The sequence below is a fragment of the Rhinatrema bivittatum genome, chromosome 6 (genome assembly GCF_901001135.1).
Source record: "Rhinatrema bivittatum chromosome 6, aRhiBiv1.1, whole genome shotgun sequence".
NCBI classification, from domain to species: Eukaryota; Metazoa; Chordata; class Amphibia; order Gymnophiona; family Rhinatrematidae; genus Rhinatrema; species Rhinatrema bivittatum.
In genome coordinates, this window is record NC_042620.1 from 4,625,091 (window position 1) to 4,646,694 (window position 21,604).

The 21,604-nt window shown below is 50.0% G+C and overlaps 1 protein-coding gene across 1 annotated transcript in view; it reads right to left on the reverse strand.

Annotated features, from left to right (window-relative positions):
• LOC115093349 (beta-galactosidase-like) overlaps window positions 1–21,604 on the reverse strand; it is a 207,773-nt gene that overhangs the window by 81,889 nt on the left and 104,280 nt on the right. The window contains exon 9 of the mRNA XM_029604976.1: window positions 5,569–5,749. Within this exon, the coding sequence (XP_029460836.1) occupies window positions 5,569–5,749 (181 nt within the window). The remainder of the gene's footprint in view (window positions 1–5,568; window positions 5,750–21,604) is intronic.

Below are 21,604 nucleotides of genomic sequence, written 5' to 3' on the forward strand. Positions count from 1 at the left end.
AGGTAATCGGCCTGGATGTTGTCCACGCCCGCGATGTGCGAGGCCGCCAGACGGGCCAGATGCCGCTCCGCCCACTGCATCAGCATCTCTGTTTCGAGCGCGACCTGCGGACTGCGGGTGCCGCCCTGCCGGTTGATATAGGCCACCGTTGTCGCATTGTCCGATAAGATCCTGACCTCCCGGTTCTGGAGGAGAGGCAGGAAGTGCTGGAGCGCTAATCTGACCGCTCTGGTCTCCAGTAGATTGATGGACCACTTTGATTCCTCCGAGGACCACGTTCCTTGCGTGGCGCTGCGGTCGCAGACCGCTCCCCAGCCTACAAGACTGGCGTCGGTGGTTACCACGACCCAATTTGGCAGATCGAGAGACACGCCGCGGGCCAAATTCTCCGGATTCATCCACCAGGTCAGACTGTTTCTGGCAAACAGCGGTAGGGGAAGGAGCACCTGGTAGTCCTGCGAAAGCGGCTTCCAGCGTGATAGAAGCGCTCTCTGTAGAGGCCTGAGGTGCGCAAATGCCCAAGGGACCATGTCGATGGTGGAACCCATCACCCCTAGGAGCTGCAGGTAGTCCCAGGAGGTGGGAACCGATAACGCAGAAAACCGTTGTATGTGTTCCCGTAGAGCTTGCGCCTTGTCCTGGCGTAGAAAGACCGCGCCCACACGGGTGTCGAAGGTCGCCCCCAGGAAATCCAAGCGCTGCGAGGGCACCAGGGAGCTCTTGGAAAAGTTCACCACCCATCCTAGGGACTGCAGAAACTCTATGACTCTGGCCACCGCCTCCTGTCCATGCCGAAAAGACTTCGCTCGAATGAGCCAATCGTCCAGGTAAGGATGAACTAGGATCCCCTCCTTCCGCAAGGCAGCCGCTACCACCACCATGATCTTGGTGAAAGTGCGCGGAGCCGTTGCCAGCCCGAACGGGAGAGCCACAAACTGGAAATGTTGATCCAGAATCTTGAACCGTAGCAGACAATGATGCTCCCGGCGAATGGGGATGTGGAGGTAGGCCTCCGTCAGGTCCAAGGAGGCCAGGAATTCCCCCCGATGCACCGCCGCGATCACGGACCGCAGCGTTTCCATGCGGAACCGAACCACCCGAAGTGATTTGTTGACTTCTTTCAAGTCCAGAATGGGCCGGTAGGAACCGTCCTTCTTTGGCACCACGAAGTAGATGGAATAATGGCCCGAGCCCACCTCTCCGAAGGGCACGGGCGCAATGGCGCCTATCTCCCAAAGTCTGTCCAGGGTCAACTGCACCGCCTGTCGCTTGGTGTCCGAGCCGCAAGGGGAGAATATGAACCGTCCCTTTGGAGCGCGTACAAACTCCAACGCGTAACCTTGTCCGATGGTGTCCAAGACCCACTGATCCGAGGTGATTCGCGCCCACTCCTCGTAGAAGAACGCCAGTCGCCCCCCGATCCTGGGGACGGCGGAGTGGGCGAGCTGAACATCATTGCGAGGACTTGGGCGGAGGTTGTCCAGCTGCGGGGGCGGGACGCGCGGGGCGGCGCCCGCGAAAGGAGCGAGACCAGGGCTGAGACCTGGGGGCAGAGGGCCTGGTTGCCGCCGGTCTGTAGTTCCGGTAGCGCCGTTGCGCCCTGGCTCTGGTCCGAGTGGACGGAAAAGTCCTGGTGGAACGATACCTGTCCTCCGGCAGGCGATGAACCGCATTTTCCCCCAGCGTCTTGATGATTTGATCCAAATCCTCCCCGAACAGGAACTTGCCCCTGAAGGGCAGGGAGCCCAGGCTCGACTTGGAGGATGTATCCGCCGCCCAGTTGCGGAGCCATAGAAGGCGCCGTGCCGCTACCACCGAGGCCATGGAGCGGGCGAGGACCCGAAACAGGTCATAGGAGGCGTCAGCGCCATAAGCAACCGCCGCTTCCAGTCTATCCGCCTGGGCGGCCTCCCCAGCCGGTAGGACCTGAGAGGTGAGCAGTTGTTGAACCCAGAGAAGGCTGGCCCGCTGAACCAGCGAGCTACACATCACCGCTCGCAAGCCTACCGCGGAGACCTCGAAGACCCGCTTGAGGAAGACCTCCAACTTGCGATCTTGTGCGTCTCGTAAGGCCGCACCCCCTGTCACTGGGATGGTTGTCCTCTTCGTGACCGCTGTCACCGCGGAGTCCACTTTCGGTACCTTGATGAGATCGAGAAAATCGTCCGGCAGTGGGTAGAGCCTCTCCATGGTCCGGCTGCCCTTGAAGGAAGCTTCCGGGGCATCCCACTCCCCGGTGAGAAGCTGGAGGAAAGAATCATGAATGGGAAAAGCCCGAGCCCTCGGCCTCCGGGCTGCCAAGACCGGATCCCCCTTCCTAGAGGAAGTGACCACAGCGGGCGCTACGGGCGCGGGCGGCTCCGGTGGTGGATCGAGGTCCAACTCCTTAATAACCTGTGGCAGGAGGTCCTCCAGCTCTTCCCTCTGGAACAGACGCAGCGTGTGCGGATCATCACCTTCTGAAGTGGAGTCCCCTTGACCCGGGTCTGCCGGATCCGATCCAGGGGAACCTGGTCCTGTGCCCGCAGTCCCCGAGCTTCCCGGGAGCCGGGCGCGAGCGGGAGGGAGGGGGGCCCCCACACCCGCTGGAGCGGGGGGGGCCGGGGGAGGCAGAGGGGCCCCCGCAGGTAGGGAGGGCCGTGGCATCTTGTGTGGAGGAGGCCCCGTGGGAGGCTCAAGGCTCTGCAGATATGCCGTGTGCAGCAAAAGTATAAACTCTGGGGAAAACCCCTGTCTCCCGGAGGGGGGCTCCGAGGGGGGGGGCCCCCGGTGGGACTGTCTCCGGGTCCGATTCGGGGAGTAAATGTGGCGGGGACTCCCCCGCATCCCCGGTCCCAAGCGCCGTCTGTTCCCCTTCAGGGGGTGCAGAGTGTAAAATGGCCGCCGTTCCCGCCAGGAATGGGGGAGGGGCCGGCCCCCGCCGCCCGGGCAGACCTGCTAAGCGGGGGAAATCGATGAGGGGCCGCGAGGTGCCCTCCCCCCCGGGGAGACACCTCGCACAAATGCCCTCCCTCGAGATCCGCGAGCCCAGCTCGCCGCAAGCAGAGCAGCGCTCTGGCCGCGGCATCGGGGCTGAGCAGGAAAACAGGCCCGGCAGAATAAACCACCCGGCAGAGCCTCGGGGGGGGCCGAGAACGGAAGCGCCGCTGCGGGAGGGGGCCCGGACGGCCTGCACAACCCGAAAAGAGGAAAAACGGCACCGCGGGGGGGCCTCCTGGCCGCGCGACCCGCCGACGACGCTCTCCCTGCCTGCCTCTGCAGCCCACGAGGAGCCGCGAAAATGGCCGCGGGCAAGGGAGAGAAAACGCGGAGGGGCCGGTCCTAATGTCCTCCGCGAGCCCCTCCGTCGAAGATCAGCTGCAAGCAAGGAGAAAAGTAAAGGCAAAACAACACTTACCTACCCTGCTCGCAAGGAGAGAAGAAGAAGAGAGAGCAAGACAAACACCGAGGGAAGCCACGCCTCCCAATTAGAGCCCTCTAAACTTTTTTTTTTTTTTTTTTTTTTTTTAAACAAACTTGATCCAAAAAGAAGTAGGCAGAGAGAAAAGCAAATCAGAGAAGAAATACAAGAACTGCCTGAGGTAATCGGGAGCAACCCGGATTCACTACTCGCATCTGCTGGAGTCAGAAGATACTGAACTCCTGCAGAGGGGGTAGTAGCACTCCTGGTGACGCCCCCTCAAAGCTTTGGCTGACTCCATCTGCTGGATTGGGGACATAACCCACTGTCTGGACTGATCCAGGTACGTACAGGGAACCCGCGTTTTTTCTGCATGAGCACATATTAATGGCATGCAAAGAAGGGAATTATCTCAATGTGCTGTAGTAGTCAAAAAAGCAAACAGAAAGTTAGGAATTATTAGGAAGGGAACAGTTACTAAATCAGAAAATGTCATAATACCTCTGTATCTCTCCATGGTGAGACCGCGCCTTGAGAATTGTGTGCACCTCCACATCTTAAAAAAGATATAATTGCGATGGAAAAGGTACAGAGAAGAGCGACCAAAATGATAAGGGGAATGGAACAGCTCCCCTATGAGGAAAGACTGAAGAGGTTAGAACTTTTCAGCTTGGAGAAGAGACGACTGAGGGGGGATATGATAGAGGTGTCTAAGATCAAGAGAGGTCTAGAACGGGTAGATGTGAATCGGTTATTTACTCCTTCGGATAGTAGAAAGACTAGGGGGCACTCCATGAAGTTAGCATGTGGCACATTTAAAACTAATTGGAGAAAATTCTTTTTCACTCCATGCACAATTAAACTCTGGAATTTGTTGCCAGAGGATGTGGTTAGTGCAGTTAATGTAGCTGTGTTTAAAAAAGGATTGGATAAGTTCTTGGAGGAGAAGTCCATTACCTGCTATTAAGTTCACTTAGAGAATAGCCACTGCCATTAGCAATGGTAACATGGAATAGACTTAGTTTTTGGGTACTTGCCAGGTTCTTATGGCCTGGATTGGCCACTGTTGGAAACAGGATGCTGGGCTTGATGGACCCTTGGTCTGACCTAGTATGGCATGTTCTTATGTTCTTATCTATTTAAGGGCAATGCAGGGAGCCATGCTAGCAGGGAGATCAGGGGTTTTTAACGCATGGATCAGGGCAGGAGGTAAGTGAAAGCGGCAGCTTATGCTTTGCGGCTCAACCAAGCAGCGGACGGAACGGGTAAAGAAAAGGCAGCTCCTCAATGAGGCAGAATCACCGATCAGCATTTCACACTCTCGCCGGCGGTTGGAATCTGATCATGAAGGGGTTAGATTTTGCTCCACCTTTACATCAACTTCTGGACTACAAATGTATTCTTTTTTTTAAAAGAAAGGCTTTTGCCCCAAGAATCAATCAGGGTGTCCGCATGAATGTCTGCTCGTTTTACTACATAGGGCCACGAGCGTGCGCTACTGCTCACATTATGGCGCATAGGATTGTTGTGCACGGATTTTATGTGCCTACCTAATTAGCAGACGTGGTGGTCATTATCACATCCCATACTTCCACTGGTTTTTGCCCCGCGCACCCAAAAAATCCACGCACTTAAAAACTGCGTGGATTTCAGCGCGGCTCTTATTACATCGGCCCCAATGTGAGCAGTGTATCTGAGGACAGAAGAAAGAGGGATGTGTGTGGGGTGTCTAAGGATAGGACAGAACAGTGTGAGCAGAGTATCTGGGAACAGAACAGAGAGTATGATATGTATGGTGAGTTTAAGGATAAGTCAGACAGTGTAATGTGAGCAGCGTGACTGGGGACAGAGCAGAGAGAGTGATGTGTGTGGGGAGATGTGAGCAGCGTATCTGGGAACAGAACAGAGAGTATGATATGTATGGTGTGTTTAAGGATAAGTCAGACAGCGTAAGGTGTGCAGCGTGACTGGGGACAGAGCAGAGAGAGTGATGTGTGTGGGGAGATGTGAGCAGCGTATCTGGGAACAGAACAGAGAGTATGATATGTATGGTGAGTTTAAGGATAAGTCAGACAGCGTAAGGTGTGCAGCGTGGGTGTGTATGTGTGTGTGTGTGTGCGCGCGTGTGTGTCTGTGTGTGCGTGTGTGTCAGTCAGTCAGTCACCCACCTGGTCCAAAGTCCACAGTAGCATACAGTCCTTGCAGAGTTCCACACTTCAGCTCCTTGTCTGAGTTACCATCTGTGGTGAAGAGAACAACCTGGTCACCAAGGAAGCTGCGGAACAGCTTGTACAGATTACGCAGGTAATCATAATCACAGGCAAAGTAGCTGCCATACTCGTTCTCCACCTGCCGAGAGAAAGAGTGAAATGAGAAAGGGCGTGGGATCAGAAGCTCCACTCTAATGGTACAATGCTAGGTGGCAAGCAGGGAGCGAGGTCAGTCACAGACTTTCCAGGAATCTGTAACATAGAAACATAGAAACATAGAAATGACGGCAGAAGAAGACCGAATGGCCCATCCAGTCTGCCCAGCAAGCCTCACACATTTTTTCTCTCATTTTTATCTGTTACTCTTAGCTCCTTGTTCTATTCCCCTTCCACCCCCACCATTAATGTAGAGAGCAGTGATGGAGCTGCATGCAAGTGAAATATCTAGCTTGATTAGTTAGGGGTAGTAGGGGGCAGTAACCGCCGCGATAAGCAAGCTACACCCATGCTTATTTGTTTTACCTAGACTATGTTGTACAGCTCTTGTTGGTTTTTTTTTTTTTTTTTTTTTTTTCTTCTCCCCTGCTGTAGAAGCAGAGAGCCATGCTGGATATGCATTGAAAGTGAAGTATCAGGCACATTTGGTTGGGGTAGTAACCGCCGTAACAAGCCAGCTACTCCTCGCTTTGTGATTGCGAATCCTTTTTTTTCTTCACCCCTGTCGTTGAAGCTATGCAGGATATGCGTGAAGCATCAGGTTTTTTGTTTTTTTTTTTTCCCCCTGCCCTTGAAGCAGAGAGCTATGCTGGAAATGCGTGATGTATCAGTCTTTCTCCCATGCCGATGCAGGAGAGAACCATGCTGGATATGCATGGAAAGTGAAGTATCAGGCACATTTGGTTTGGGGTAGTAACCGCCGTAACAAGCCAGCTACTCCCCGCGTTTTGAGTGCGAACCCTTTTTCTTCTCCTTTGCCGTTGTAGCAGAGAGCTCTGCTGGATGTGTGAAGTATCAGTTATTCTTCTCCCCAGCAATAAATTATCAGGTATCCCTGTCCAGAAAGTCATTATTACAATTTTCCAGTCTGCTTTCCTATTATTTACCTTGAGGATACATTTTTAAAGCAATCTAGCTATGTTAGAAAAAAAGGAACACATCCAAATTGCCCTGTCTGAAAATTCCCTCCTCAGAATGAGGAAAAGCACACGTGGCTTCCACGCTACAAGGAGGCATTCACGGGCTGTGTCTAGGACAGGGGAGGAAAATAACGCACACCCATAACATTTCCAAAAGTACACGTGGCTTCCACACTGCAAGGAGGCATTCATGGGGCTGAGTCTAAGACAGGGGAGGAAAATAACGCACACACATAACATTTCCAAAAGTACACGTGGCTTCCACGCTACAAGGAGGCATTCATGGGGCTGAGTCGAGGACAGGGGAGGAAAATAACACAAACACCCATAACATTTCCAAAAGTACACGTGGCTTCCACACTGCAAGGAGGCATTCACGGGGCTGAGTCTAGGGCAGGGGAGGAAAATAACACAAACACCCATAACATTTCCAAAAGTACACGTGACTTCCACACTGCAAGGAGGCATTCACGGGGCTGAGTCTAGGAGGGGAGGAAAATAACGCACACCCATAACATTTCCAAAAGTACACGTGGCTTCCACACTGCAAGGAGGCATTCACGGGGCTGAGTCTAGGACAGGGGAGGAAAATAACACAAACACCCATAACATTTCCAAAAGTACACGTGGCTTCCACGGGGCTGAGTCTAGGACAGGGGAGGAAAATAACACAAACACCCATAACATTTCCAAAAGTACACGTGGCTTCCACACTATAAAGGAGGCATTCACGGGGCTGAGTCTAGGGCAGGGGAGGAAAATAACACAAACACCCATAACATTTCCAAAAGTACACGTGACTTCCACACTGCAAGGAGGCATTCACGGGGCTGAGTCTAGGACAGGGGAGGAAAATAACGCACACCCATAACGTTTCCAAAAGTACACGTGGCTTCCACACTGCAAGGAGGCATTCACGGGGCTGAGTCTAGGACAGGGGAGGAAAATAACACACACCCATAACATTTCCAAAAGTACACGTGGCTTCCACACTGTAAGGAGGCATTCACGGGGCTGAGTCTAGGAGGGGAGGAAAATAACGCACACCCATAACATTTCCAAAAGTACACGTGGCTTCCACACTGCAAGGAGGCATTCACGGGGCTGAGTCTAGGACAGGGGAGGAAAATAACACAAACACCCATAACATTTCCAAAAGTACACGTGGCTTCCACGGGGCTGAGTCTAGGACAGGGGAGGAAAATAACGCACACCCATAACATTTCCAAAAGTACACGTGGCTTCCACACTATAAAGGAGGCATTCATGGGGCTCAGTCTAGGACAGGGAAGGAAAATAACACAAACACTCATAACATTTCCAAAGTACACGTGGCTTCCACACTGCAAGGAGGCATTCACGGGGCTGAGTCTAGGACAAGGGAGGAAAATAATGCACACCCATAACATTTCCAAAAGTACACGTGGCTTCCACACTGCAAGGAGGCATTCACGGGGCTGAGTCTAGGACAGGGGAGGAAAATAACACAAACACCCATAACATTTCCAAAAGTACACGTGGCTTCCACACTATAAAGGAGGCATTCATGGGGCTCAGTCTAGGACAGGGAAGGAAAATAACACAAACACTCATAACATTTCCAAAGTACACGTGGCTTCCACACTGCAAGGAGGCATTCATGGGGCTGAGTCTAGGACAGGGGAGGAAAATAATGCACACCCATAACATTTCCAAAAGTACACGTGGCTTCCACACTGCAAGGAGGCATTCACGGGCTGAGTCTAGGGCAGGGGAGGAAAATAACACAAACACCCATAACATTTCCAAAGTACACGTGGCTTCCACACTGCAAGGAGGCATTCACGGGCTGAGTCTAGGACAGGGGAGGAAAATAACACAATGTAGAGATTACTTACCTGATAATCTCGTTTTCCTTAGTGTATTTATTTATTTATTTTAAGTTTTTCTATACCGGCATTCGCAATAAATATCGCATCATGTCGGTTTACAATTAACAAGTGTAGAGGGAACAAAAGGTCATAAATAACATTAAATAATATAAATAATAATGGTAGTAGTAATAGTAAACATTAAACAAGTGAAAGTTAAGGGTTGCAGTTACAATAAAACAAGGGAGTAATATAACTTGGAACAGAGAAAAGAAGCTGGGGTTTTAATAGAGAGTACATATATGCCTATCAATGCAATTGAGGCAATAATGAATTGCCCTGATGCTGTGGAGTTAATTGCCATGTTAAGGCAGAGTCTAAGTGACTAGTCAAAGACGGATTAAGGTTCAGTTTAGGTCAGGAAATGCTTTCATAAATAGCCACGTTTTGAGTCTTTTCCTAAATGTGGGGAGGCAGGGTTCCTGTCGCAAATCTGGTGGGATGGAGTTCCACAGTGTTGGTCCTGCGGTGGAAAAAGCCCTGTCTCTGGCTGTTATGTGCCGCATGGTTTTGGAGTGTGGTACTTGTAGGGATTCTCTGTAGGACTCTCTGATTGGTCTGTTGGAAGTGAATTTTTTGAGAGGAATTTGAAGGTTGAGCTGAGAGTGTTGATGTATGGTTTTGTAAATAATGGTTATGGACTTATATATGATTCTGTAGTGAATTGGCAGCCAGTGTAGGTCTTTGAGAATTGGTGATATGTGGTCTCTTCTCCGAGTGTTTGTTAATATTCTTGCAGCCGTGTTTTGAACCATCTGAAGGGGTTTAGTGTGGGATGAGGGAAGACCTAATAGTAAAGAGTTGCAGTAATCTAGTTTAGCGAAGATTATTGATTGAAGAATAGATCTGTAGTCATGAGTGAAACAGTGGTCTTTATCTTTTTAAGACTTGGAGTTTATAGAAGCAGTCCTTAGTAGTTTGATTTATGAATGATTTTAGGTTTAGCCTGTTATCAAAGATAGCTCCCAGGTTTCTTACTTGTGGAGTTTGTAAATTGGGTGGTGGATTTGTGTCGATGCTACTGTTTTCAGTGGAAATTAGGAGGAGTTCGCTTTTTGAAGAGTTTAGTATTAGATTTAGGTTGGAGAGGAGTCCGTCAATTTTTTGAAGACAAGTTTCCTAGAATTCAAGAGTTTTAGTATAGGATTCTTTGATGGGGATGACTATCTGGACATCATCTGCATATAGAAAGTGTTTAAGGTTTAACTTGTTTAGAAGTTGGCACAGAGGGAGCAGGTAGATATTAAAGAGCGTTGGTGAGAGGGAGGAGCCCTGCGGAACTCCTGAAGAGGAAGAGTAGTGCTGAGATTCTTTGTTGTGTAGTTTAACTTTGTATTTTCTGTTCCCTAAGAACGATTTGAACCACGATAGTGCTGTTCCTGTTATTCCAATATTTGCTAATTGAATTAGTAAGATGGAGTGGTTAACCGTATCAAAGGCAGCTAAGAGGTCCAGGAGGATCAGCAAGTAAGCGTGACCTTTATCCAGGCCCATGATAAGGTAGTCAGTCAGGGATATTAGTAGTGATTCTGTACTTAAAGATTTCCTGAAACCATATTTGGTCGGGACCAGAATTTTATGTTCTTCGAGGTAGTCTGAGAGTCTGGAGTTAACTAATTTTTCCATTACCTTGGCTATGAACGGGAGATTGGATATTGGACGGAAGTTGGTAGGATCATTGGGGTTTAAGTTAGGTTTTTTTTAAGAGCGGTTTCATGGATGCAATTTTCAGGTCATCAGGATAGATTCCTTGTGCTAGTGAACAGTTAATGATGTCTGTCAGAGCGTTAGAGATGGTGTCTGGTATTAGCAGGAGAAGTTTGGATGGGATGTGGTCTGATGGGTGTGATGAGGGTTTCATTTTCTTCAATGCCGAGAGTATCTCTGACGTAGAGAATAGTTCGAAGGATTGTAGAGTAGTGTCTTTGTTGTGATGGAAGTATAGGTTGGATGGCTCTGAAGTGTTGGGTCTCAGCTGTGTTATCAGGTTGGAGATTTTGTTGCTAAAGAAGAGGGCCAATTCCTCTGCTTTTTCTTGTGCTAGGTTGGCAGGTGTATGCAGATGGACTCAAAACAAGTGGGTATAGTGTGCTCGTGCTAGCAGTTGGAGACTGATCTGACGTCAGCATGGGTACATATACCCCCACAGGAAGTGCAGCAATTCAGTAATCTTCCTTGCAAAAGCTTTATGGATATATGTGTAACTGACCGATCGATTAAATGAACAGGATTACCCTGACCGATTGATGGTAGCTGGAGACCGCCAGCGTTCCCAACCGGAAGGCGTCGACACCCGGCAGGGTGGAAGCCCTATATAAGAAAACATGGCTTACCGTGAGTCGGTGAATCCCCATGTATACCGGCAGCCGGGCGGGATGCTGAGTCCATCTGCATACACTAAGGAAAAGGAGATTATCAGGTAAGTAATCTCTACATTTCCTAGCGTGTAGCAGATGGACTCAAAACAAGTGGGATGTACAAAAGCTACTCCCGGACTGGGCGGGAGGCTGCCCGAGGTGCGTTTAGGATTGCCCTTGCAAATGCTGTGTCCTCCCTGGCCTGGACGTCCAGACGGTAGAATCTGGAGAAGGTATGGAGGGAGGACCACGTCGCCGCTTTACATATCTCTGCAGGTGACAGCATCCTAGTTTCCGCCCAGGAGGCCGCTTGCGCTCTGGTAGAGTGAGCCTTGACCCGTAGAGGTGGTGATTTTCCCGCTTCTATGTAGGCTGCCTTGATAACTTCTTTGATCCAGCGGGCGATGGTCGGCCGAGAGGCCGCTTCCCCTTGCTTCTTCCCGCTGTGAAGGACGAACAGGTGGTCCGTCTTTCATACTGCTTCTGACATTTCCAGGTATCTGGACAGCAGCCTGCCGATGTCGAGATGGCGTAGTATTCGACCTTCTTCAGACTTCTTCAAACCTTCCGTGATAGGCAAGGATATGGTTTGGTTGAGGTGGAAGTGTGAGACTACTTTGGATAAGAAGGAAGGAACCGTGAGAAGATGGATAGCCTCTGGAGTGATTCTGAGAAACGGATCACGGCAGGACAGCGCTTGTAGCTCTGAGATGCGGCGAGCTGAACACACGGCCAGCAGGAACACCATCTTCAAGGTTAACAAACGGAGGGACAGGCCTCGAAGGGGTCTGAAGGCGGGTCCCGCTAGAAATTCCAAAACTAGGTTGAGGTTCCACAGGGGCACTGGCCACTTCATTGGCGGGCGAATGTGTTTGACTCCTTTCAGGAAACATGAAACGTCTGGGTGTGTGGCGATGCTGTTGCCGTCACTCCGGGGACTGTAGCAGGATAGCGCTGCCACCTGAACCTTGATTGAATTGAGGGACAGACCCTTCTGAAGTCCATCTTGCAGGAAATCCAAAATGATAGGGATCTTAGCGGCTTGTGGATTGGTGCTGTGAGTTTCGCACCAGGCTTCAAATACTCTCCAGATCCTTATATAAGTTAGTGATGTGGAGAACTTGCGTGCTCGGAGGAGTGTGTCTATTACCGGCCCCGAGTATCCTCTTTCTTCAGTCTAGCCCTCTCAATGGCCAGACCGTAAGAGAGAATTGAGCCGGATCCTCGTGGAGGATGGGACCTTGCCGCAGCAGGTCCCTGTAGGGAGCCAGGGGTAGTGGAGTCCCTGCCAGTAGTCTTCTCATGTCTGCGTACCAGGGTCTTCTTGGCCAGTCCGGGGCCACTAGAAGAACTAGGCCTCTGTGCCACTGAATCTTGTGTATAATGGCGCCCAGCAGGGTCCATGGGGGAAAGGCATATAGCAGGATCCCCTGAGGCCATGGCTGTACCAGGGCATCGATCCCCTGGGGTGGAGGATCCCGCCTGCGGCTGAAATATCTGGGTACTTGAGTGTTGGACCTGTCCGCTAGTAGGTCCATGCCCGGCATCCCCCACTGATCCACAATTAGCATGAAAGCTGTGGGCGACAGCTGCCATTCCCCTGGGTTTAGGCTTTCTCTGCTGAGGAAGTCTGCTGTGGTGTTGTCTTTCCCGGCGATGTGGACGGCGGAGATGTCCTGGAGATTTGCTTCCGCCCAAGTCATCAGGGGGGCTATTTCTAGGGATACCTGTCGGCTTCTGGTTCCGCCCTGTCGGTTGATGTATGCCACTGTGGTGGCGTTGTCCGACATCACTCTGACCGCTCTGTTTCGAAGTCTGTGGGCAAACGGCAGGCATGCTAGCCTGACTGTCCGTGCCTCTAGTCGGTTGATGTTCCACCCCGACTCTTCTCTGTTCCACCGCCCTTGGGCGGTGAGTTCTTCGCAGTATGCTCCCCATCCGTTCAGGCTGGCATCTGTAGTGAGCAGGGTCCAGGTTGGGAAGGACATTCGTGACCCCCAGCTCATGTGGCCGGGCTGTAACCACCACCGTAGCTGATTCTGCACTCTGGCTGGTAGAGGTAGGTGTACGGTGTAGTTCTCTGATCGTGGGCTCCACCGAGATTGGAGGGCGCGTTGTAATGGTCTCATATGAGCCCGCGCCCATGGTATCACCTCCAGAGTAGATGCCATGAGGCCGAGGACCTGTAGATAATCCCAAGCTGTGGGCCGGGTGGCGCTCAGCAGGGCCAGCAGATGATTCCGGAGCTTTGACCTCCTCCTGGAGGTCAGACTGACCTTGTCTTCCTGGGTGTCGAAATGGACCCCTAGGTATTCCAGCAACTGAGAAGGCTGTAGGGAACTCTTGTTCAAGTTTACTACCCATCCTAGGCTTTCCAGAAGAGATATAACTCTGTTGGTTGCCTGGTGGCTCTCCTCCGGTGACTTTGCCCTGATCAGCCAATCGTCCAGGTAGGGATGGACGAGGATTCCTTCCTTCCTGACGCCGCCACTACTACTATGACCTTGGTAAAGGTCTGCGGTGCGGTGGCTAACCTGAAGGGTAAAGCTCGGAACTGGAAGTGCTGATTCAGGACTTCGAAGCGTAAATAGCGCTGGTGATCCCGATGGATTGGGATATGCAAGTAGGCTTCCGACAGATCTAGGGATGTGAGAAACTCCCCTGGCTGTACTGCATTCTTGACAGACCGTAGAGTTTACATGCGAAAGCTGGGGACCCGTCCACCTGGTCAAGATGGTGAGATGGACAGTGAAATGCTATGAGAAATTAGGGAAGCTAACCAAATTGGTAGTGCAGTAATAATGGGAGACTTCAATTATCAAAAACAAAAGATCTCTTAATGGGTAACCCCACGAGTACAGTGAACTATATTGAAATACGTGGTGTTTGGAATTTTGAAAAAACTTTAACGCTGTGCATATCAATATTGACTTATGAATTTAAGGACCATCATACCACCCCAGTGCTTACAAGTCAGACTTGCATTTCATGCACTTCATTAGGGTCACTTTTAATCAATTGGTCCATATGGCTCAGTTCAATTTTTATGAATTTTTTTCTTTATAAATTTAAAAAAGAAGACAACTTCCCTTATTCATCCGTTGTCGGGGTCATTCATCCCGTAGCTGTCGGGGGTATTCGTCTGACGCGCGCGTTTCGCCACACTAGCTGCTTCAGAGACGTGTATTCAAACTCTCCTGATCCAGCACTCCCCTTATTTTAGCGGGGATACAAACAGATACAAACAGATCTTTAGGTAATCTTTAGGTAATCGTAAAGAACTTCAATTTTTCGAACCCAACGCCATCTCCCTAAGCGGGGAGATGGCGTTGGGTTCGAAAAATTTGATGGACCTCTAACATCATTGAAGTTCTTTACGATTACCTAAAGATCTGTTTGTATCCCCGCTAAAATAAGGGGAGTGCTGGATCAGGAGAGTTTGAATACACGTCTCTGAAGCAGCTAGTGTGGCGAAACGCGCGCGTCGGACGAATACTCCCGACAGCTACGGGATGAATGACCCCGACAACGGATGAATAAGGGAAGTTGTCTTCTTTTTTAAATTTATAAAGAAAAAAATTCATAAAAATTGAACTGAGCCATATGGACCAATTGATTAAAAGTGACCCTAATGAAGTGCATGAAATGCAAGTCTGACTTGTAAGCACTGGCGTGGTATGATGGTCCTTAAATTCATAAGCCAATATTGATATGCACAGCGTTAAAGTTTTTTCAAAATTCCAAACACCACGTATTTCAATATAGACTTCAATTATCCCAATATAGACTGGGTAAATGTATCATCGGGTCACGCTAGAGAGATAACGTTCCTGGATGGAATAAATGATAGCTTTATGGAGCAATTGGTTCAGCAACCGACGAGAGAGGGAGCAATTTTTGATCTAATTCTCAGTGGAGCACAGGACTTGGTGAGAGAGGTAACAGTGGTGGGGCCGCTTAGCAATAGTGATCATAATATGATCAAATTTGATTTAATGACTAGAAAAGGAACAGTGTGCAAATCCAAGGCTCTCATGCTAAACTTTCAAAAGGGAAACTTTGATAAAATGAGAAAAATTGTTAGAAAAAAACTGAAAGGAGCAGCTACAAAAGTAAAAAATGTCCAAGAGGCGTGGTCATTGTTAAAAAATACCATTCTAGAAGCACAGTCCAGATGTATTCCACACATTAAGAAAGGTGGAAAGAAGGCAAAACAATTACCGGCATGGTTAAAAGGGGAGGTGAAAGAAGCTATTTTAGCCAAAAGATCTTCATTCAAAAATTGGAAGAAGGATCCAGCAGAAGAAAATAGGATAAAGCATAAACATTGGCAAGTTAAATGTAAGACATTGATAAGACAGGCTAAGAGAGAATTTGAAAAGAAGTTGGCTGTAGAGGCAAAAACTCACAGTAAAAACTTTTTTAAATATATCCGAAGCAGAAAGCCTGTGAGGGAGTCAGTTGGACCGTTAGATGATCGAGGGGTTAAAGGGGCACTTAGAGAAGATAAGGCCATCGCGGAAAGATTAAATGATTTCTTTGCTTTGGTGTTTACTGAAGAGGATGTTGGGGAGGTACCCGTAATGGAGAAGGTTTTCATGGGTAATGATTCAGATGGACTGAATCAAATCACGGTGAACCTAGAAGATGTGGTAGGCCTGATTGACAAACTGAAGAGTAGTAAATCACCTGGACCGGATGGTATACACCCCAGAGTTCTGAAGGAACTAAAAAATGAAATTTCAGACCTATTAGTAAATATTTGCAACTTATCATTAAAATCATCCATTGTACCTGAAGACTGGAGGATAGCAAATGTAACCCCAATATTTAAAAAGGGCTCCAGGGGCGATCCGGGAAACTACAGACCGGTTAGCCTGACTTCAGTGCCAGGAAAAATAGTGGAAAGTGTTCTAAACATCAAAATCACAGAACATATAGAAAGACATGGTTTAATGGAACAAAGTCAGCATGGCTTTACCCAGGGCAAGTCTTGCCTCACAAATCTGCTTCACTTTTTTGAAGGAGTTAATAAACATATGGATAAGGGTGAACCGGTAGATATAGTATACTTGGATTTTCAGAAGGCGTTTGACAAAGTTCCTCATGAGAGGCTTCTAGGAAAAGTAAAAAGTCATGGGATAGGTGGCGATGTCCTTTCGTGGATTGCAAACTGGCTAAAAGACAGGAAACAGAGAGTAGGATTAAATGGGCAATTTTCTCAGTGGAAGGGAGTGGACAGTGGAGTGCCTCAGGGATCTGTATTGGGACCCTTACTGTTCAATATATTTATAAATGATTTGGAAAGAAATACGACGAGTGAGATAATCAAATTTGCAGATGACACAAAATTGTTCAGAGTAGTTAAATCACAAACAGATTGTGATAAATTGCAGGAAGACCTTGTGAGACTGGAAAATTGGGCATCCAAATGGCAGATGAAATTTAATGTGGATAAGTGCAAGGTGATGCATATAGGGAAAAATAACCCGTGCTATAATTACACAATGTTGGGTTCCATATTAGGTGCTACAACCTAAGAAAGAGATCTAGGTGTCATAGTGGATAACACACTGAAATCGTCGGTGCAGTGTGCTGCGGCAGTCAAAAAAGCAAACAGAATGTTGGGAATTATTAGAAAAGGAATGGTGAATAAAACGGAAAATGTCATAATGCCTCTGTATCGCTCCATGGTGAGACCGCACCTTGAATACTGTGTACAATTCTGGTCGCCGCATCTCAAAAAAGATATAATTGCGATGGAGAAGGTACAGAGAAGGGCAACCAAAATGATAAGGGGAATGGAACAACTCCCCTATGAGGAAAGACTAAAGAGGTTAGGACTTTTCAGCTTGGAGAAGAGACGACTGAGGGGGGATATGATAGAGGTGTTTAAAATCATGAGAGGTCTAGAACGGGTAGATGTGAATCGGTTATTTACTCTTTCGGATAGTAGAAAGACTAGGGGGCACTCCATGAAGTTAGCATGGGGCACATTTAAAACTAATCTGAGAAAGTTCTTTTTACTCAACGCACAATTAAACTCTGGAATTTGTTGCCAGAGGATGTGGTTAGTGCAGTTAGTATAGCTGTGTTTAAAAAAAGGATTGGATAAGTTCTTGGAGGAGAAGTCCATTACCTGCTATTAAGTTCACTTAGAGAATAGCCACTGCCATTAGCAATGGTTACATGGAATAGACTTAGTTTTTGGGTACTTGCCAGGTTCTTATGGCCTGGATTGGCCACTGTTGGAAACAGGTTGCTGGGCTTGATGGACCCTTGGTCTGACCCAGTATGGCATTTTCTTATGTTCTTATGTACTTGAGGTCCAGGACGGGCCTGAAAGTGCCCTCTTTCTTGGGTACTATGAAATAAATGGAATAATGCCCAGAATTTTTCTCCCATGCAGGCACCGGGATAATGGCCTTTAGGGACAGGAGCCTCCGCAAGGTAACTTCTAGTGCCGTCCTCTTGAGGGGTGAACAAGGAGTTTCCACAAACTTATCCGGCGGGAGCCGAAGAAAGTCCAGGTAATACCCTTCTCGGATGATGGCTAGGACCCACTGGTCCGAGGTAATCTCGACCCACCTGCGATAGAAGAGGGTTAACCTGCCCCCTATGGCTGCTACCCCCGGATGGGTCAGCTGATTGTCATTGTGGGGTGCGGCCGGGACCAGAACCCGAGCCGGTTCTCCTCTTGTTGTGCTTAGTCCGAAAGGACTGGTTCCTGGCCTGAGAACGAGGTGCTTGGTAGCGAGCCCTGTAAGGGTTGAAGCGCTGATAGTTTCTACCTCTGGATGGCCTAGGAAAAGGGCGCTGGCTCCTCCTTGACCTGTCTTCTGGTAGACGGGGTAATGGAGAGGCGCCCCATTTATTAGCCAGTTTCTCGAGGTTGCTGCCGAACAGGAGCGAGCCCTTAAAGGGCATTCTTGTGAGACGTGTCTTGGAGGAGGAGTCGGCCGACCAATTACGTAGCCAGAGCTGTCTCCTGGCTGCCACTGAGGATGACACTACCTTGGCTGCCGTACGGACTAGGTCGTAGGCTGCGTCAGTGAGGAACGAGAGAGCTGATTCCATCTCTTCTCCCGGGGTGTTGTTCCTAGCCTGTGATAAACAGGAACGCGTCACCACGGTGCAGCAGGTCGCAATTCGTAGGGACATGGCTGCCACCTCAAAGGCTTGTTTCAGAATGGCATCCATGCGCCGGGTCATGTGCATCCTTGAGGGCCGCCCCCCCTCCACCGGAATGGTGGTGCGCTTCACAATTGCGCTAACTATGGCGTCTACCTTGGGGCACGCCAGCAGCTCCTTGGTTGCTGGATCTAAGGGGTATATGCCAGACAAGGCCTGACTCCTTTGAACGAGGCCTCCGGCGTATTCCATTCCAGATCGATTAGCTGCTGTGCTGCTTGTAGGAGGGGAAAATGGTGAGCCGTTTGGTGCAGGCCCTCTAACAGGGGGTTCATTCTAGGTTCCCCTGGGGTGTCATGGCCCGGGATAGCCAGTTCCGACAGGCATTGGGAGACCAGGCCTGGTAGATCCTCTTTCAGAAAGAAGCGTCTCATGGTCCGATATGGTTATTTCCCCGAGAGAAGTTCGCCCTCCTCGGGGGGCTCGTCGTCTTCCTCCGAGCAATATGAATCCCCATAAATGGGGCTTCCGGGTGGCGAGTGGCCGTGCCTAGGTCTTGAGGGTCCAGGGTCCGGGTCATCCGGTACGTATGGACCCATTCGGGGATCAGCCTGCATTCTGACAAAGGCATGAATCCCCTTGAATAATTCCACCCAGGAGAGCGAAGCCGGATCTGGCCTTAGGGGCACCAGGTCTCTCGGGTTCCCTGGCTGCTCACCGCGGCCTGCTAGGTCCGGGGTGTTCCCTGAGGAACTGGCAAGTGCGCTGGGCTGGGACCGGTCCTGGCCTGGAATTCCCAGGGCGTCCTCACATTGAGCACATAGGGAGTCTGCATCCTCGCTCTGTGCGGCTCTGAGGTTGCATGCTGAGCAGAGGCTTAGAGCTCTTATGCCTGATTCTGGAGGTGCCGGCTCTGCGGACGCATGGGCTCTCTTACGCTCCATCTCGTCTGTTATCTTCTCCCAGCTGGAGGCTGCGCTTTGTAATATGCGCGAATGATGTGCGCCTACCAATATGCGCTTATCTACGTGCGCTTATCAACATGCGCCTACCACCGTGTGCGTAGCAACGGGCGCCTATGAACGTGCGCCTATCGAATATGCGCCCAAGATTTTCGGGCGCCTGACATATACGCCCCGACCTTCTTGGCGGGTTGCCCCGTAGGCAGACTCCGCTGATCCTCGCTTCCTCGGAGACCAACAAGTAAAGATGTACGCCTTACCTTGTCTTCGGCGCTTCCCGGCTGCGGGGGGATAGGGTGAATACCGTCACCTCCGCGCTCGAGGAAGTGCACCCGCTGCCTCTAGGCCGCGCCCGAACTCGTCTCGCTCGGGGGCCAAGTCCTCGCCGGGACCGAGGCTGCCTCTAAGCCGCGCCCGAGCCCTTCTCACTCGGGGGCTAGGTCCCTGCCGCGAATCGGCCACCGGACCGAGGCTCTTACCTCCGAGGGACCACGGAAATCGCCCCGGGAAACTCAACTGGGGGAGGGACCGAATGGTATCACCGCAGGAGTGCGGGGCTCGTCTTCAGGTAGGTTTCTTCTATGAATTTAGTCGTTAGAATTTGGAAAGAACGCTCAGTGAGCGTGAGGTAGCTCCAAACTGCTTTGGAGACGGAAATTACTGAATTGCTGCACTTCCTGCGGGGGTATATGTACCCGTGCTGACGTCAGATCCGTCTCCAACTGCTAGCACGAGCACACTATACCCACTTGTTTTGAGTCCTGCTACACGCTAGGAAAACACCTATTACATTTCCAAAAATACACGTGGCTTCCACACTGCAAGGAGGCATTCACGGGGCTGAGTCTAGGAGGGGAGGAAAATAACACAAACACCCATAACATTTCCAAAAGTACACGTGGCTTCCACGCTACAAGGAGGCATTCACGGGCTGAGTCTAGGACAGGGGAGGAAAATAACACAAACACCCATAACATTTCCAAAAGTACACGTGGCTTCCACACTGCAAGGAGGCATTCACGGGCTGTGTCTAGGACAGGGGAGGAAAATAACGCACACCCATAACATTTCCAAAAGTACACGTGGCTTCCACACTGCAAGGAGGCATTCACGGGGCTGAGTCTAGGACAGGAGAGGAAAATAACTCACACCCATAACATTTCCAAAAGTACACGTGGCTTCCACACTGCAAGGAGGCATTCATGGGGCTGAGTCTAGGACAGGGCAGGAAAATAACGCACACCCATAACATTTCCAAAAGTACACGTGGCTTCCACACTGCAAGGAGGCATTCACGGGGCTGAGTCTAGGACAGGAGAGGAAAATAACTCACACCCATAACATTTCCAAAAGTACACGTGGCTTCCACACTGCAAGGAAGCATTCACGGGCTGAGTCTAGGACAGGGGAGGAAAATAACGCACACCCATAACATTTCCAAAAGTACACGTGGCTTCCACACTATAAAGGAGGCATTCATGGGGCTGAGTCTAGGACAGGGGTGGAAAATAACGCACACCTGTGGCATTTCAAAAAGTAAGAACATAAGACTTGCCATACTGGGTCAGAACAAAGGTCCATCAGGCACAGTCTGCTGATTCCAGCAGAGGCTGATCCAGGTCACAAGTACCTGCAGGATCCCAAGGGGTAGAGAGATTCCAAGCTGCTCATCCTGGGGACAAGCAGTGGATTTCTGCAACTCCACTTTAAGAATGCTTTATGGACTTTTCTTCCAGGAACTTGTCCAAACCTTTTTTAAACGCTGCTACAGTAACAGCTTGGCTTTCACATTTTCTAGACCTTTGGATGGCCTGCGACGTGATGTTCCTGGAAGCGTGTCCAGGTGGGAGGAGGAAAACAGTATGCACAGATGGCATTTTCATTCCCTGTACGTAACCAGATCAGTCCAGACTGCTAGGTTTTGCCTCCCTTCCCGCAGATGGAGACAGGGAAAAACCTTGAGAGTACCCCCTCTTAAACTGATGTGCCATCTGCATCTCTTCAGTTTTTCTCTGTCTCCAGCAGATGGAGGTGGTGCAAAGCCTGCGGTTCTGAACCACTTAGTGGGTTCCAAAAAAAGAGAAAAGCAGATTGCAAGCATAAGTCAAGCAGGATAAAGTTATTTGTTTTTTCGTGGTCCTCTCCGGGGGTTGGGCAGGTTCCTGTGGGACCATTCCCCATTAGTAGGCAGCTACAGAGCTTGGGTTGGTGACCCTGTGCTGCTCCTTTCTTTCAGCGCCGAGGGTGATAATCGGTGGTCCGGTTCCCTCCCCTCCCTCAGCGGCGATCTGGTGACACCCTTGCCCTCCTTGCCAGTACCTTTCTTACAAAAAAAACAAAAAGACTAAGGGCAGAACTCTGGGGCCAGGGAGCAATGGCCAGAAGTTCACTGCGCTTACCGCATGGTAGCAGTTCCAGAGAGGCGTACAGTCTGTCTCTGGCCGCGCAAGGGGGGTCCACGTTTTGGTATTCGGCTCCCGGGTCCCGCTCTGGTGTGT